The 18,466-nt window shown below is 45.5% G+C and overlaps 1 protein-coding gene across 1 annotated transcript; it reads left to right on the top strand.

Annotated features, from left to right (window-relative positions):
* Positions 1–2,507: 2,507 nt before the first annotated feature.
* On the top strand, positions 2,508–17,220 carry KATNB1 (katanin p80 (WD repeat containing) subunit B 1; the record flags this gene model as incomplete). The annotated part of the gene is made up of 18 exons (XM_010017218.1): positions 2,508–2,638; positions 4,905–5,022; positions 6,770–6,870; positions 7,403–7,444; positions 8,118–8,201; positions 9,291–9,406; positions 9,927–9,998; positions 10,250–10,400; positions 10,793–10,980; positions 11,100–11,230; positions 12,176–12,226; positions 12,405–12,481; positions 13,078–13,197; positions 14,160–14,309; positions 15,020–15,096; positions 15,491–15,565; positions 16,246–16,362; positions 16,953–17,220. Coding segments are annotated over 18 exons (1,934 nt in total), but the record flags the coding sequence as incomplete, so codon positions are not given.
* Between the last annotated feature and the right edge of the window lie 1,246 nt (positions 17,221–18,466).

An 18,466-nucleotide genomic window follows, 5' to 3' on the forward strand; every position in this document is an offset into this window, starting at 1 on the left:
CGGCTAATCCCTGCCTCGGGTGTGGGTGCCCCGGCCTCTTCCCAAAGCGCTGACTGGAACTTTTAACTTCCCCAAGTCCCTTTTGAAAGCACGGTAGCACAGTGGAACAGCTTAGGGCCTCGTCATGGCTGTTTGCAAAGGGTCACAGCCTGTATTTTCCTGATGAGGTGCTGTAACGCTGCTCTAATACTGTTGTAGGTAGTCCCACATGGGTTACGTGGTACACAAGAACAACCAAGGGAGGGATGGAACCCCCCTCAGAGCCCAGGTCACAGCGGGGAGTTGCCCCAGTCGGTATCAGGTTGGCCTGGTTGGGGCTGCCCTTCACTGCTGCCCACTTGTGACAGCAGGTGACAGCTCTTTGCTGCAGGAGGGATGAGGTGAGCTCTGCAGGGCCTGTATGTCTCATCTCTTGCAGCTGCTTTGTAAGAGTCTGCTGGTTTACATCTCTTATTTTCCGCAGAAGGAGCAGTGAACAGTTGCTTGCAGTCCATTTCTAGCTGCTTCACTAGTCACTGATGGGTTATTCCATAGGGGCTGTTGTGTAATGCTTGAAAGCAATGGGAAGAATTCGAAAGGGTGAGCTTTAGACCAGTGACTTGGGGCTTGAAATAGCCTAGCAGAAATACCATCCCTTTGACTGGTAACACATTAAGGCAGCTGAGGTAATTGACTTAGTTAATTTCCTATCTTTTGGAGCAGAAAGCCAGTTTGCCATGTTATCTTCCCAGCCCTGAAACTCCTGCAGTTACAGGAAAAGCTGGAAGTTGATCAATCTCCATTCTCCGTAAGTGGGTAGAAGTTCTTGATCTTCGTTTCTGTTAGGCTGTTCCCCATCTTAGCTCCTCTTTAGAGCAAAAAGCATTCTGAACGTTAGGAATGTTTTGGTGATGCTAATTAGGAGCTTTGTATGACTGAGCTGGTGGGTGATAGCTGGTGATGAATACTTCATTAACAAAAATCTCTGTGGGTTTAAGGAAATGGGCACTTTACTGGGGGGATGGATGAACCTGTCTGGCCACAGCTGGCATCAGGCTAACAAATGGCTTTTATGAATAGAGGGCTGAATGCTTCAGCAATGACTCCTACACCTAAAATTTATTATTAAAAATGAAATTAAGAGGAGGGAAGCAGCAGAGGTGCTGACACACTCCTCCCAGCAGCAACACTGAGCGTCTGTCCTTTCAATTTTAACTAGTGGGTTGCTCTATTAACACTAATTGTACTGTTTGTTACCTTCAAGTCTTTGTATGCATCCATACTTTAGCATTGTCATATGGTATATTGGTCTTTCAACACAAAACGAGCGTATTTTGCCCTTCTCATGTAATTTGTGGTCCAGTTACCTTTGTCAGTTGAAAGCTGTTTCTCCAGCTAAAGTGAAAATTGCACAGTTTTGCTTTCAAAAAAGCGCTCTGAGAGCTTGAGATCAAAGTACCTGTAATGATTATTGCAGCCATCTGTTGTCCTTTTGGATTAGTGTTGCATGTAAAATAATCAAATTTATCCTCCCAGCAAAACAGTCCAAATGAAAGCTGAATTGGTTGGCTTTTCACAGACAAGTTTCATAACTATTACGCATGCAAATCCTGTGAACTTTCAGAGAACTGTAAGAGGCAGAAATTGGTAAATACATCTGCTGAAAGCCCCTCAAAAAATTTGAGTGGGTTTAAAAATCCACTGTGAAAATCAGATGTCGAAGGAAAGATGCTAGTTTGGCTTTTCCTTTGCTCCTAACTTGTTTATGATGAGGCTGTCTTAGAGCTCTGTTACTGCGAAGCCCTCTCAGTGTCAAAGCTTTCCCTCAGCCCCCAGTTTTTGAAGTCTTTTGGTATCAATTACATTTGTTCTTTTGTGCACTTTGGGATATATATTCATTCTTCCTTTGTCGCAGTTTCACATGCTGCATTGCTAAGTTTCACCTGTGTTAAGCAGTGGGACCATAGCAAAGCCTCTGCCAAAGCTGGGAGAAGGGAGCTCCACCTACCCCCGCTGCTGAGTCTGGCTTTTTCTGTGTAGGGTAACAAACTGCGCTGCTGCTAATCTGCCAGTTCCTCTCAGGTTGGACGGCCTGCTGCTGCTTTCTAGAACAGGATTAGAAGGCTGTTCACGAGATGACTCTGGCTGCTGCGTATTCTCGCAGCTTCTCAGACAGCTCTGCTTACCGAGACCCACTCAGATACTGAAGGTAAAGCAGCTCCTGTGAGCAGCTTGCCACAGTTGAGCAAATCTTCAAAGGCTACCAAGCTACTGCTAGTGAGAGAAGATGCTTTTTGTAAGCCACGTGAGCACTGGAGTTGTGAAGCTTGGTCAGCAGATGTCTTACCTACAGCAGGCAGAGCCAAGGGAGGGCTGTTTCAAGCAAGATAATAGTGTGACTTCTTATCTGAACAGTGAGCTGCTGCAGCTTGTCCAGTGGAAACTGGAAAGTTTTTCTGAAGGAAGAATATTTTTTGGGGGAGGGATGGGATGAAAATTGTAATAACTGTATGCTTTGTTTTGTCCAGATGAGATAACAGCTCACAGCAGCAATGTATCCTCACTAGTCCTGGGCAAAACCTCAGGCCAGCTGCTGGCAACTGGAGGAGATGACTGTCGAGTCAACATATGGTCAGTGAACAAGCCCAATTGCATCATGGTAAGAACAGGCCTGTCTTCAACTTGTGGGGGATGGGAATATTAATTCTGAGGTACAGAGGATGGGGAATGAGGGGGAGGATTGTTGGGTTGTAGCCTGTGGGACTTGTGAAAAGAGTTTACCGCACAAAGACTGGATTTTAGCAAGAGATAGGGACAGAGTTCAGTAACTGTTGAGACCACTGCTCCAAAGAGGATCTGGGATGCCTGGCTGCTTCAGCTGGGCCAGTACTTGCTCAGACAATGAATACTGTGCCTTCTGTTACAGGCTACGGATAATTGAATGCAGAATTTTGTGTGAGATCAGCTAGTTTGAAAGTGCCTGCTACAGGGCCCAATTTTATACCCTGGAGTTTGCCCTCATAGCAGGAAGCAGACCCGGCAGGATGCGTTCCCACCTTTCTCCCAGTCACTGTTGCACAGAGTTGTCTGTAGGCTGGAGAAGAGTAGTGCTGGGCACAGTGTGTTACAAAGAGTAGCGTTACCCCAGTTGTGATCACTAAAGCAACCAGAAATCTGTTTAACAGATGTCTGTCCTGCATGGCCTTTGCTTTGAGTGGGTGTTGTCTTTAACCAGTGTCCCTTGTCACTTACTTAATTAACACTGCAAGAATGTTGCATTATGGATGGCATTTCTCTAAGCAGCGTGAACCTTGTGAGGAAGCAACTGGGAAAGTAAGATGAAAGAGGCTAAAAGGAGAATGTGTCTACTTTATTTTCCCATTCATTTACTGTATAGAGAGATTGAAACAGGTGCAAAAGGAGTTTCTCACCTTTGGCAGTGCTGTACTGCTTGCAAAGCATAGTTAAGCTGTGTCTTCTCAGCCCTTGGTGGTGGCATGGCAGTAGTTTGAAACTAGAGTGTTGCCTCCCACAAGAAGGTTGAAGGACTGAATGTCTGTACCCATTCTGTGGGAGCAGAGAGCTGTACTTCTCCTGCACTTCCTGGGAGCCACAGATGTTGGAAGCTGGTTTCTGAGAGGCAGGGGCTGGCTGGAGCTGCTGAGGGCTTGTGCCATTTTTGTATATGAGAAGAATCTTGATTTTGGGGGTTGTGCTTTATAGTTTGTCCTTTGAATTTCATTTTTAGTCTTACTATTAGGATTCCAGATGGAATTTACATATGGGGGAACAGGACGAAGAGGAACTTCTCAAGTAGCACTGTGACTTGATTCCAGTTTGAGCTCTCTTACTAAGCAGTGATAGTTGCAGCAATAGAGTTATGGAGAGGTTTTCGGTTGCACATGAAATCCTAAAAAAGCCCTGTCAAAACAGGCAGCTTCCAACTGGTGTTCCCAGTACGTTCCCTCTGTATGTGTGTGTAGCTAGCTAGCATAGCTATTTAAAAAGATCTATTTGAGGATGGAATAAAGCATAGAATATTGCCTAATTGACAAGTAAAAAGAGTAATGCTATTGATTTTTCTAAAGCTCATTTTAAATATTCTTGTGTTCTAATTAAATACGGGTCTTTTCATAATACTTACCTAATTTGGAAGCTTTTAGATGTCAAGTTATACTTCTGTAATAGCACCGGGTTATAAATGTGACACCCACTGCGGGCAGCAACACTGGAGCTCCTTGCTTATGGGGAGGTTTTGAAGTAGCCCTGCTTGTGCTCTTGCTTTGATTTTGTAACTGGCTCATGACACTTTGTGACCAATTTAGAGTAAACACCTTGCCTTGAGCTTGCACAGCATAATTGTTATAATGTGTGTGTCAACATTGTCTCGGCACCCACACCTAGTGTTTAAATACCCATGTCTCTGTTGATGCATCCTTTCAAAATTAGTCAGTGTGCCCCAGTAAGTGAGATGATGTGGAAGATACATGCATGGTGTTATATGCAGTGATGGACATCATAGAGAATTATAGAATCACAGACTGATTTGTGTTGGAAGGGACCTTAAAGCTCATCCAGTTGCAGCTGCCTGCCACGGGCAGGGACCCCTTCCACTAGACCAAGCCCCATCCCAGCTGGCCTTGAACACTGCCAGGGATGGGGCAGCCACAGCTTCTCTGGGCAACCTGTGCCAGGGCCTCAGCACCCTCACAGGGAAGAACTTCTTCCTAAGGTCTCATCTCAATCTCCCCTTAGGCAGTTAAAAGCTGGTCTTTAGGGTGTTCTACCATAATGGTAGCTGATGTGAAAGAAGGAGCAGTGGCATAGCTAGGTGGTTCCAGCTCACAGATAATTACATGAACAATGCCATTGTGGGCAGGGCTGTGTCAGTAGCTGTTGATGGTAACTTGTGGTTTTTTTTGCAGAGCTTGACAGGCCATACATCGCCCATTGAGAGCCTACAGGTCAATACGAATGAGAAACTGATTGTTGCAGGGTCACAGTCAGGGTCCATTCGAGTTTGGGACCTGGAAGCTGCCAAAAGTATGTTTCCATGAGTTCTGTTAATACATGCTTTTTATAACTTCCTTATGCTTTATACATATGCTAACCCAGAAGGTTCCTACAAAGGAGCAGGAGCCTGGCATTGCTTTCATCTTAGTTTCCATCCGTCTTAGAGAATTTTTGTGCACTTCCGACTGAGACTGTAGAGCTGTGTATGCACACTCAAGCACAAATCTGTATATGTATTGTGGAGAGGAACTAGTTTCTAGGGTTGACTCAAGTGTGTTGAGTTTTATATTCCAGGTGAATTTCCATGCATGTGTAGAGCATATAGAATTTGCTACTACCATATAGAATTTGTATTCAGACTCTCAGCTTAAAATTGATTTTTGGATCCTTTTGAGGTTGACAAATTGGAAGTTTTAAGTATATTGTTATATTATATATTTTCTGCACAAGTCCAGGAATCCCTTGCTTTCTGACCCCTTGTTCTCATTCTTAGGTTCTAACTTTTCTTTTTTTCCTCAACCGATTTTTCTCCAATTCTTGCATGATAGATCTAATTTTTAATAAATCATAAAAGCCATGAGCTCATCAAGATCTGATCCTTTAAAGGCCAACTGCTGAGCCGTGCTTTATTTATTGCATTTTTCTCAAATCCTAGAACAAGTTTGCAAAGGAATCATGCATCTCGTGAATGCATTCTAGCAGGAATCCGTAAAATGACTGGCTATTTCTTATGGGTTACTATTTGTTCATAAAAGGAGTATGTAATGAAGATAGACTTTCACTGGCTGAGCTAAGAAGGCAGACAGCAGGTGGCATAAATAATGAAAGCTACTTTTGCAATTCAGACAGTTAAGAGTCAGTTCAGTAATAAAATAGTTTGGCTCCACCAGTGTAGAGTAGCTGATCTGGCTGAATTTATTAGGACACCTATGAGCCAGTGTCTGTGCAAATGACCACTCTAGCTCTAGCTCAGTTAATTTCTGCCAGGGGCATCATCAGACTGTTCCAGATGACAGATGATGGAGAGAGGTTGCCCTTGTTATTATCTGTGCAATTTTTCTTCCTCAAAGGTGGGTCCTTACTTTCAGAGATATGGTATTCCAGTTCTACTGGTCCTTTCTGGTTTCCAGAATTAGAAGGGGTGTTACTTGGTTGATGATTTGCTGAAACCTTGTGATCATTCCTCTGTCTCATGCTTCTCAACTGTTCTTTCCCAGTCTTTGGGATGTTTTTTGCAAGGAGCAATTGAAGAAGTCCAGGGAGAGTATTGGAACCTAAGAGACAGAAGTTAGGCTTGTGTCTGGATGGGACTGCAGAGTCCTGGGAAAGGTCTTTCCAAACGATGCAGGCAATCAAATGTCCCTTTCACTTCCTGACTAAAACTGTTGTCCCTTCCTTTACCCCATTTTGCTCTCTTTGTAACAAGTGGAAAGATAAGCTGCCTAGCAGCTGCCTCAGAGCGTGGCTTTTCAGTTTTATTTTCAGCATGGAGGCCTCTGAAATTTTATTCACAGTTTTCACACTTAAGGACAGGACTTTCATTAGGATCATGGAACATGGGCCTTCTATTCCTGTTTCTTTGCATTACAAGGACAAGGTCAGAAACATTTCCATAAAATAATGTATACAATATGTAGCGTGTCTAATGTATGTTGCATTAGCTTGTGCTTAATGGTGAGGATAGCATGGCTGAACTTCTGCATGGTGTCTGGGGGAAATGATCTACTAAATATTTGCTCCCTATTCCTTCTTCCTGCTCTGCTGCTTTTTTTCCCAGTTCTTCGATCCTTACTTGGTCACAAAGCAAATATCTGCAGCCTTGATTTCCATCCTTATGGAAGTATTGTGGCATCTGGCTCTTTGGACACAAACATTAAGGTAAACCCCATCTTCTCCTAGAGGTTGCACTCTTTACGTGCAGTATCTTTGTTTTTGAAAAGTGCCAGAATGTGTTTTTTGCTAAGCTCATGGTAGATGCTGCACATCATCATTTCCATCTGTGTGGGCAGGTGGATTTGTGAGTGCTTGTGAAACCTATGCGTGTGTGTTTGCAAAGGTGGCTCAGGAGTGTGACTCCTGTGCTGTGGAATGTGGCTCATGGTGCCAGCCAAGTCCTGGTGTTGCCAAGCTCAGATGTCCTGATTGCTGTGGATTTCATCTTCTTCATCACGCTCATCCTAGACTGTAGGAACCGAGCTTCTGTAGTAAGAAATAGCTTATAGAAGTGATTCTCATTTGGTGAATTAGATTAGGAAATACCCCTAAAGCAAATAGGAGTTAACAGCCCTTTCAGTGTTTTCATTCTATAGTGTCATATCAGCTTGGTTACAGGGAGAGCTCTTGTTACGGGACTCTTGGGCTCCCTACGTACTGGTCTAAATACATCATTTGTTTGCTTTCTTCCCTGTAGCTCTGGGATGTGAGAAAAAAAAGCTGTGTCTTCAGGTACAAGGTAAAATGCTTCTTTAGTTTTCAGGTGGAGAGAGGGGGAAAGATTTCTATTGAGGACTTGTGAACAAGCTTTACAGTGATTATGTACAATTAATTCGCTAGTTTTCCAGTATGAAGATAAGATCTGCAAAATTTGTGAAGTGGCCTGGCAAACCTCTGCAGGCCCCTGTGAGCTGTATGGGAACATGAAATGGACGCCATAGGAGTTAATATACTCTGTGTTTTTTGTGTTAGTGCGGGATGGAAAGCATCTATAAGTGTTACTTTATACTGTGACAGATACTACCATACAAGTCCCCACTGCACCAGGATGGTTCTATTCTTGGGGTCTTTTTCAACCCAAAGGACTTGCTGTATATTTTTTAATTTAGAAACCAACTGAGTGGAACAACACTTCTATGTGACCACCCATAAATCTGTGTAATTTTAAATTGATTCTTAATAAGTCTGATCTGTATTTACCATACTTAAAGTGTTGCCGGTAATGTCTACACTCATTTAGTGTTGGTGAGTGTTCAGAGTTCTATGAGCTGTGGACTCTGTGAAACAGTCAGTTGATTTTATTTTATTTTATTATGTTGCATAGGATTGAAAGACAAAAGCCAGAATTCCCTCAAAAGAAAGGGAGGAAAAAAAAAAGGAAAAAAAAATACTATTTATTGTTCTCATTTCAGGGCCACACAGAAGCAGTTCGATGTCTCCGCTTTAGTCCTGATGGGAAGTGGTTAGCCTCTGCTGCTGATGATCACACTGTAAAGGTAATTTACTGTGACACCTCCTTATATCCTCATGGTGCATAGGAATGCAGGGATCATATTTTACCAGGCATTACCAGCACTCGGTCATAAACACTTTTAGTTAATTAAGCAGCTGGCTGAGCCCTGTGGCTTTGCAAGGACCAGTCTGTTTATGAGGATCATGTCCAGTGGTCCACAACATGCTAAAGAGAGGTGCATGCTTTGCAGTGCACTTATCCAACAGGCATCTCGGCACTATGCACATGAAAATCCAAGTTTTGGTGGTGATGAGAGTTGTAAGACCTGAACAGTGGCCTCAGTCGTCTCAGTAGATGTTACAGAATGAGTTGTCCACAGCATGTTGCTTCACCATACCAGCTTCTGCTTTGCTCAGTGAATTCAGTAGAATTGTGTTATCATAGAAAGGTTTGGTTTGGAAGACACCTTGAAGCTCATCCATTTCCAACCCCCTGCCATAGGCAGGGACACCTTCCACTAGACCAGGTTGTTTCAAGCCCCATCCAACCTGGCCTTGAACACTGCCGGGGATGGGGCAGCCACAGCTTCTCTGGGCAGCCCCTGCCAGGGCCTCAGCATCCTCACAGGGAAGAACTTTTTCCTTATATCCAACCTAAATCTCACCCTGTTTCAGTTTAAACCCATTGCCCCTTATCCTGTTGCTACAGTCCCTGATGAAGAGTCCCTCTCCAGCATCCTTGTAGCCCCCTTCAGATACTGTAAGGCTGCTCTGAGGTCTCCCTGCAAGCTTCTCTAGGCTGAACAGCCCCAATTTTCTTAACCTGTCTTCATATCATATACATTGCACATGATTATCTCTCTGAAAATTGCTGTCAGGGATGAGCAGAGCAAGAGAAGGAATTCAGAAAAGTATCAAGTAAAACACAACAAAAAAACCCAACCAACCAAAAAAATCCCTGCAATTAAAAAGCAGCCTCAGATGACTGGGATTGTACTCCTTCACTAATCACTGGGTCTGTTCCTAGAGGGGAAGAAGCACTAGAAGGTTTCCCAGTACAAGGAAACCTGAAGTGTATTGGAATTCTCTAACATTAAGTCCTTTCAAGAGTCTCTATTGTTTCTTTCTTCCAGCTGTGGGATCTCGTGGCTGGGAAGCTAGTGTTTGAATTTACAGAACATACTGGCCCAGTAAACGTTGTTGAATTCCATCCCAATGAATACCTTTTGGCTTCTGGTAGCTCTGACAGGTACGTAAGGGGAGGGAGAAAGAAAGGAATTTACTGTTCACTTTCCTGACACCCTTGCTTTTAGCAATGTGGAAAATAGGAATGTCACATAACTCAAACATGCCATTGCAAAAGCCTGACTTATAGCCAGCAGCACATCACATGTGGTGTGCAGCACATGGAGGTCTTACCTTCTCATCCAAAATTGGTGGCCCTTTCTTCCACACCAGAGAATAATGTGATAACCTCAAGCTTCTCACTAATCCTACTGACATCCTGAATAGCCAGCAGTCCTGCTTAGTTAGCAGACTAACTAACTAACTTAGTTCTGGGTCAGCAATAAATACCTTTCCATGTCTACAGCCTCTAAGTATCCATGGCTGGATTCATGTATCTTAGCTCGACTGGCCTTCTGTGCAGGGTCATTATAAGTGCATGATAGCAAAAGCAAATCTAGCAGTTTTTGCATCATTTCAATTATGGATCCTACAGCAGATCTCTAGAGGGATGAGTGATGATTTTTATTTTGTTCTGTGTACAGGACTGTTCGGTTCTGGGACTTAGAGAAGTTTCAAGTGGTGAGCTGTATTGAAGAGGAGGCTACTCCAGTCAGGTATATTAAATTCCTACTGCAATGTCCAAGGCAGAGATTAAAGTGTGGCTGAAGGGAGGATTTCCTGAAAGAGACTTTACTGGGGAGAAGTTTGGGCTACTGGAGATGTTGCCCAGGTCCATCAGATTGTTAGGCTCATTGTTAGACACAGAGCTGGAAGTGTTCAGTGAAGACAGGGATACAGCCCTGGGGTTGCTGTGGGAAGGTTGGAAGACTGTGTGTGTCTGATTTTCCACCTGCCTTCCTCCCAGGTGTGTGCTCTTCAACCCAGATGGCTGCTGCTTGTATAGTGGGTTCCAGGATTCGCTGCGTGTGTATGGCTGGGAGCCAGAGCGCTGTTTTGATGTGGTCTTGGTGAACTGGGGAAAAGTAGCTGATTTATCTGTCCGCAACAACCAGCTGGTAAGCCACTGCTCCTGAGGAGAGGGCAGGCAGCTGCAAAACATGAGATAAAACCTTCTGCCTCCTTGCAGGCCTTAAAGGTTCTATCAGACTGTAAGCAACCAGAGCTTGCCACGTGCCTAGCACTTAGACAAAGATTGTGTGCTTTTGCTTTCAGCAGCCTCATGCTCCACTGCGGCTTGGTTTGACCAGTATTTAGAAACCATGCTTGTCAAAAGTCTTATTACAATCTTCTGTAAAGCACTGGCAGCTTCAAACTGAAAAAGCCAAAGCACCTAGCTGGGAAATGCTCAAACAGTTGTGCAGGGTCACTGCATCATGCCTATTCTGAAAAAGGCTCAGGGTGTTCACCCTGTTCCCGGGTGAGTTACCTTAGTCTTTTGCCTCTGCAGATAGGTGTTTCCTTTGCACAAAGCACAGTCTCTTCCTTCGTTGTGGATCTCAGCAGAGTTACAAAGTCAGATTCTATTCCTCATGGGCTAATCAGGGATGATGAACCTCTTGTGCCACCTACCTCCATGGGGTCCTCCCTTCGCCGCATCTATGACAGGCCCTCAACTAGCTGCAGCAAGCCACAAAGGTAGGGAATCTGCTAGCTTGTTGGATTTCAAGATTTTAAGGAAATGTACAGGGAGCTTTGTGCTTCCTCTCTGACAGAGTCCATATTACTTCCTCTGACAGCATCTCTTTCCACAGCAGAGTGAAGCACAATTCAGAGAGTGAGAGGCGCAGTCCCAGCAGTGAAGATGACCGGGATGAGAAGGAATCAAAGGCTGAGATCCAGAACCCAGATGATTACAATGAGATCTTCCAGCCCAAGAATGCTATCTGTCAGTACCAGGATGTATTATGCTGTTGAGTAGTGTTTGGATTAGAGCTGTAGGGTGTAAACTGGTTCAGTAGAAGTGAGCTTTGGTTTACTATCATAGAGGCTTTGTCTGTGACTGATAGAATTTAGGAAATGGCTTTTTTGGACACTGAACCACGTACAATGTTGGTGAACTGCTAGGAGGTAGCACCTTTACTGGGTGCAGTGATGTCAGGTCAAAGGCCGGCTCAGAATCCAGAGCTCCATTGTAAGCATAGAATCACAGCCTGGTTTGGGATGGAAGGGACCTCAAAGCTCATCCAGTTCCAAGCCCCTGCCACAGGCAGGGACACAAGCCCCATCCAAGCTGGCCTTGAACACTGCCAGGGATGGGGCAGCCACAACAGCAAACCATGCTGCCTTCTTGTTTTGATTAGGGAGCACTACTGTGTTACGGGATCTTTATTAGCTTAGAATTGTGCTATGTATAAAATCAGCAGCCTCCATGAAAGAAGGAAAGACAAAATGTTTTGTTAAAGCAAAAGTAGTTGTTTAGGAAGCATAATGCAAGGCCTATGCCATTTTTATGTGAATGTCAAAAATTAGATACTCCTTTTAATGAATTAATAGTCATTATTTGGGTTTATTTATGTAAATCAATTTATCAGGAGGTGATTTTTTTCTTTTTTTTTTTTTCTGATACAATTTGTTGTGGCAGTGCTTCACACCTCTACAGCAGCAATGAATTACATGGGTTAGTTTTTTTCCTCCCGTCCGTGAAGGCTGAAAGCCTTTGGCTAAACTCAACAGCAGCGTCACGGTCTGAAGGAGATAACTCTGCTTGTCATATTGCTGATGACCTGAATGTGTGGAGTTCTGGAGGTCTCCCAGTTCCAAGGTTGACTTATTGCTAATCTGTAGCCTTGGATGCTTCTTTTTTTGTTTATTCTGTTCTATCTCTCTGTAGGTCGTACTCCTCCTCGAAACAGTGAACCCTTTCCAGCCCCCCCTGAGGATGGTGAGTATGAAAACTACCTCTTGGGGAGAATGGGGTTAATGACCGTCAAACGAGGGAGAGCTGCGTGCCCATGTCTGCAGAAAAAACTACTTGTAATCGAGCTGTACAGTAACTTTGCTATCAACTTCTCTTGAAAGAAACAATCAGTTTTTGCTTTCTCACTTTTTTCCCTTGATAGAGCCCATAGCTGCAAAGGAAGCAGTGAAGCCCAGCCAAGCTCCGGATGTCCAGACGCTGTTGCCAAAGCAAGAACTTGTATGTATTGTTTGATCTGTTAATAGCTGTTCATGCTCCCACTGTGAAAGATACATGAGTGCTCAAGACTTTACAGTTTCTAAGGAAGCTGATTCCTTTACTGAAGAGCAGTAAAAGTGCAGCTTCAGGCTTTGTCCTGCCCTGAGTCTTGCCTGAGCAGTAGAGTCAAAGGCCAAGGCCTCCAACAGGCAATGGCTCTGTTGCTTTTGTTCACTTCTTGCACTTGCAGTGGTGTTTCTGCTTATACCTCAAAACTGGGACCCTCTGAAGAGGATCGAGTGCAGGATGTGTTATCCTTGCTTCTCTAGAATTCTCTCTCAGCCTTCAGGCTGGCTGCAGCCTTTTGCCGTGATTTTAGATACCAGTGGCAGCACTTGGCACTTCTGCTGGGCCATCTCCCTGTTCTTTGCAAAGCTTAATTACATCTTGGCATGTACCTGAGAGATACTTTATTGCCTCTTAAACTATGCTAGTGAATCAGAGACTGATTCTGCATTAGGACCGTGCTGTGAAAGGAAAGCAGATCAGGAAAAAAAGGACATCAGGCTATGGCCAGTCTGATGCTGCTAGAGCTTTTATCCCAATTTCTTCTGCAGCCTGATCCAGTTCAAAGGCCACCAATTGCCTCTTCAACTCCCTTGACCAGAGCAGAGCAGTTGGTGATTCCTGCAGCCAGGAATGAGCCCATTGGCCTGAAGGCCTCTGACTTTCTACCAGTAAGTATCTCTGGACAAAAGTTTCTGACTAGTGTGTGGTTTGGGTGGCATCAGAAAGGAGGTTCTCTGATGTGTAAGTGTTCTGGGTGCTTTCTGCAGCCTGCAGTCTTCAGTAATGAATGAGAACATGTTACCTCCTGCTTGCCTTCCACCCACTTGGTGCCTTTCCTGCCTCCCAGCTCCTCTGACATGCGGTTTCTGTGGAATAAATACCTCCGAATTGCTGGACATAGTCCCCATTGCGCTTGACAGCAGGCTAATGTAAACACAGCAGTGTTGATCTGTGCTCAAAGAATGTGTTATCAAAGCAGAGAGTGAGGGATAGGGCTCAGACACTGAACAATTCCGCATGCTAGACAGTGATTCATCTAGAAAATTGGTGTCTGCCATTACACATACATAATTATTTCAAGGCAATCTTTGCCTCTTGGAGGCCTCTTGGCCTCTGTTGGGGAGGGTATTGCCTGTCCCAAAAAGAGAGAAGGACCAGAGGATCCACATGAATCCAAACTCGAAATGTGAGCAAAGGAAGTAGTGGTTCCAGCAGGGCTTGAGCAGGAATCAAACTAAGAGGCTAATAAATGGTGTAAGATTTATGCTTTGTAATAACATTCAGTTGAATGTTTCAAGTGAAAAATAGGGTGTGTATGAAAACATTTCTTCATCAAAATATGTTGGTTTTGAAAACTTCCATTTAATTCACCTTTTTTAAATTGAGAGTTTCTCCAAAGCTTCAATCGTATTTGTGACTGATGTAGTAGAAAAGGCTGAAGAGAAGTAACTTAAATCAGAACAAATTGAGCATTTCAATTTCAAAATGGTTTTAAAACAATCTGCAAGGAAGTCAGTGTTTGCTGGGACTCTGTACACCAAAATCAGCTCTCACCTAGCCAGAGAAAGCTCCTACGTTTCTGTGCCACCCTGCTCTGTTGTTGCTGCTCCATTGGTGTCTGTACTTTCAGGCTGTGAAAAACCAAAGCCAGACAGAGCTCGTGGATGAGGAAGCCATTTCCCAGATCAGGAAAGGCCACGAGACCATGTGTGTGGTGCTCACCAGTCGCCACAAGAATCTGGACACTGTGCAGGCTGTGTGGAGCTCCAGTGATATCAAGGCAAGGATGTGGAGATACCTAAGGCTTGTGAGGCTTATTCAGCTTGGAGAAGAGAAGCCTCTCAGGAGACCTTAGAGCAGCTCCAGTGCCTAAGGGGGCTACAAGAAACCTGGAGAGGGGCTTTGGACAAGGGTCTGTAGAGACAGGACAAGAGGGGGAGTGGCTTTACCCTGACAGAGGGGAGTCTGAGACTTCTCCTTGGGAAGAAGTTCTTCCCTGTGAGGGTGCTGAGGCGCTGGCACAGGGTGCCCAGAGAAGCTGTGGCTGACCCCCATCCCTGGCAGTGTTCAAGGCCAGCTGGGACGGGGCTTGGAGCAACCTTGTCTGGTGGAAGGTGTCCCTGCCCATGGCAGGGGGTTGGAACTGGATGAGCTTTAAATGCTTTTCCAACCCAAACCAGTCTGTAATTCTATGTGAAGGGAGCAGCTGAACAGCTCTTTTGGCTTGCCAGGGGCCAGTTCTGCTTCTTGCACAGAATGCAGGGTCTCAAAGTTTTTGTCCCCAGGCAGACGGCTGCTGTGTCCCAGATGCACTTGAATTGGCCACAAAGAAATATGGAGAAAACTTTCTCACAAAAGAGTTGTCTTCTCTTCCCTAGCGAACTCCACATTTCCTCTACCTTGTTTTTGAAAAGCAACGCTTGATACTAATTGCACTAGCCTAGCGAGTCTGAGCTTTGCACTTGGTGACTTCTTCCCCATCTCTCCTAGAACTCTGTGGACTCTGCAGTGGCAATCAATGATCTGTCTGTTGTTGTGGACCTCTTGAATATTGTCAACCAAAAACCGTGAGTCCTGGGTAGGGGCAGCCCCTGGGATACCTAAGAGTCATCTAGCTTGGTGTCAGAAGTGGTGCTTTGTACCTGCCTTGTATCTAGTGGGCAATGACAGCATGAAATGTATGTGCTGTAGTCAGATCTTCAAGCCTGCAGCACTCGAGACCACTGAAGATGCATGGGGCCCTTTCAGTGGGCAAATGGTGCCTCACTGAGGGCTTCATAAAGTGATTCTGTTCAATCAAGACACATCAGAACCTTCTATTTCCCATCACAAGGGAGAGTCAGTGAACTTGCTCAGTAAACTTGAGTGCTGCTGCCTGGGATTTTTTTGACAGAAAGCATTATTTGTGTCAACTCAGCCTTCTAAAACCTCAGAATCTGTCTCACCTTGTGTTCTTTTCAGGTCTCTCTGGAAGCTGGATTTGTGTACTATAGTCCTGCCACAGATAGAAAAACTACTCCAAAGTAAATATGAAAGGTGAGGCCCCAAAAATATGGTGTGTTGTTGGACAAGGTGGAGATACCCCTAGAATTACTCCCCTTCATGTTTCGTAGCTGAAGGAACATCCTGAAATATCACAGCAGATACAATATGATACCAATATAACACCTGGAAAAGGGCAATGGAGTTGCCAGTTGTGTGGGGGAAGAATTATGGGAAGTCTGCATGGGCAGGAAGAGCAGGATATTGAGATTTGGAGTAGGTGTGTTGGATTGAAGGCAGCTCTGGCAGCCAAGAGGGGTCACATCCATGTAGAACAAGTGGGCTCTGCACACAGATGGGAATGAGACTGTTGACATGGAACAAGAGGAGTGAAATCCTGCACGGGGGTCACTTGGATTGCTTTGAACTTCATTGGGTAGCAAAAAATGTGCAGCCTTTCTTAAGATGCTATTCTCAGCAGAACGCCTCTGCTCTTGAGCAGAAAGGTCTCACTTAGCAGAGAATATGCCAGGACCTTTTGAAAGAACTCAGTTTGTCAGTCTTGATTCAACCAAGATGTGTGGGCACCTGGCTGTTGCTCTCCTTACCAGGTTACAGATGATGGATGAGGGGCTGGTTGAGTGGATTGTCCCTAGTGACTGGATGTGAGTGATAGCTGTGTGCTGGGAGGACAGGAATGAAAGTCAAGTGGGACCCGATTCTCTGTTTTACAGTTACGTGCAGACTGGCTGCACCTCCCTGAAACTCATTCTCCAGAGATTCCTGCCACTGATCACGGACATCCTTGCTGCACCACCTTCTGTTGGAGTGGACATCACCAGAGAGGAAAGGTGAGGCACTTACCTCCTCCACTTGCTCCCTTTTTTGACCCAGCCTTTCTCTTGGGTGAGCTTTGCTCCTTGCCATCGAGGCTTTGATACTAGACTGGGCATGCCTTCCCTTTTGTCTGTCAACACCAAACCCTCCTGCCGTGAGAAAAGACCAAGGACTGCTTTTCTGTCTGTCACTGTGTATTGAGTCATACCTAAGCAAAGTGTGAGTATGTCAGGAGTAAAACCACCCTGTGGCTTCACCCTCTGCCTCACAAGACACATGAGTTGTCAGCTGGGCCCTGGATTTCCAGTTTATTCACAGGATAGCTCTGCTCTGAGAGTTGGCCCTCTGAAAACAACACCTCTTTCCTCACTGGACTCTACTGCCAAGGGGGAAAGGAGGAGTAAAAGAGCCCTTATGTGAGTGCCATTGTCCTGTGTCATCATCATGTGGGCTGAATACATGGTGTTTCTGCAGAGCCGTTCTCACATTTTAGCCTCTTCCAAGCCATTTACAGGGCTTGTGTTTTCTCACCTGTTTATGTTGCATCTTTGGTGCACTTCAGCAGCTGAGGATTCATGCTGTGTCTGCTCTCTGGCTTTTGCAGGCTCCATAAATGCAGGCTGTGCTACAAGCAGCTGAAAAACATCAGCAGCATCATCAAGAACAAGTCTGGGCTCAGCGGCCGCCATGGTAGTGCCTTTCGGGAACTGCATCTCCTCATGGCTGTCCTGGAGTGACAGCCTCCCCTCCTCACTTGCAAATGAAGGTGGCCAAGCTCCCCTTGGTCTGGCTGGATTTTCACCTCTCTTCATGTGTCCATCTTCCCCCTGCACAGCACAGCAGGGAAGTGGGATCTTGCTGGCTGGTTGCCTGCCTAGCCCAGGTGCCTTATGGGCTGGATGGAGGACCTGAGTGGAGAGACGTCTGTGCTGCATGAGGCGACCTGCCTGGTGGAGGGCCCCACAAAGCCCTGTAGGCTGGCAACTTCATTTCAGCTTTTCATCTAAGCATCAAGCTGTCAGCTGCTCCATCTGTGTGTGATGGCCTTTTGCTGACAGGAGGGCTCCGAGTCGACTGTCACATCTTCACCCATGTGTGCTGTTGGCTACTAGCTCTATGGGCTGGGGCTGGCTGGCCCCACTCTCTCTGTGCAGTGTGCTGCCCACAACAGCCTGCTGGGGGTTGGAGTGCCCTTTCCCTAATGTGGCACTGACCCCTTGGGATTGCTTCATCAAACACAAGCCAGGACACCAGGACTCCATGCCTTGGGTAGCTTCAAGGACCTGTAGTGAGAGGAGGCTGCCTCGGCTTCTCAGAAAGCCCTGCTGGTACCCTGGGCTGCACAAGATTAATATCTTCAGAATTGTTGGGAACTGCGGTCTACCTGGAACTGTTAAAATATGTGGCTTAAACAGGACTTCTTATATTTTTACATTTGGGGATAAAGATTTAGGAGGGCTGAGAAAGAGGCATGTGGACTAATGTCTTTCTACATCCGCTGGACCACTATTTTTCCCTCAATAAATGTCTGTCAGAATCTTTCTGTCCCTCTTTCTTTCCAGTGCAGAAAGAGGTTCCTGTTGGTGCTTCCCCTGCTCCTCCCAGCCTGTCTCCTATTTTATTATACACTGGAGCTTGTTCTCCACGAAGCTGTAACTTATACTGGAGTTTATTAAAAGATTTGTAACTTTTTTTGTAAGAATTTGTGTTAAATGCCTGAATCTCTTGAAGCCCTGTTCACCTTGGCATGGCTCCTGGCTGGGATTGTCCAGGGAAAGCAGGGCACTGCGCTCCCTGTGTGTCCCAGGGGGGAGCCGGCTCTTCTCACCTTTCCTGCTGGGAGGCTGGGGTGACTAAGTGGATGTGGTGAGCAGGCTGGAGAAGCAGCACTGGCCAGGTTTCACTTGCTGAAACCCTGGAGGAAGTTTCACTGTGCTGGGTAGTTCCCAGCCCAGAGAAGAATGTCATTGTTTGTAACTCGTCCTTCCTCCTGGCCTGATGCAGATGTCTTCTCCCCACCTGAGCTCCAGCAGGTCTCAGTGCAGCAGCAGGGGGTTGTCTGTGTGGTTTTCTGTGAGCTCCTGAGCCAGGTGCTGGTTTTGGGGGGTGTAGGAGACT

Source organism: Nestor notabilis, unplaced genomic scaffold (genome assembly GCF_000696875.1).
Source record: "Nestor notabilis isolate BGI_N333 unplaced genomic scaffold, ASM69687v1 scaffold8226, whole genome shotgun sequence".
In the NCBI taxonomy this organism is placed as follows: Eukaryota; Metazoa; Chordata; class Aves; order Psittaciformes; family Psittacidae; genus Nestor; species Nestor notabilis.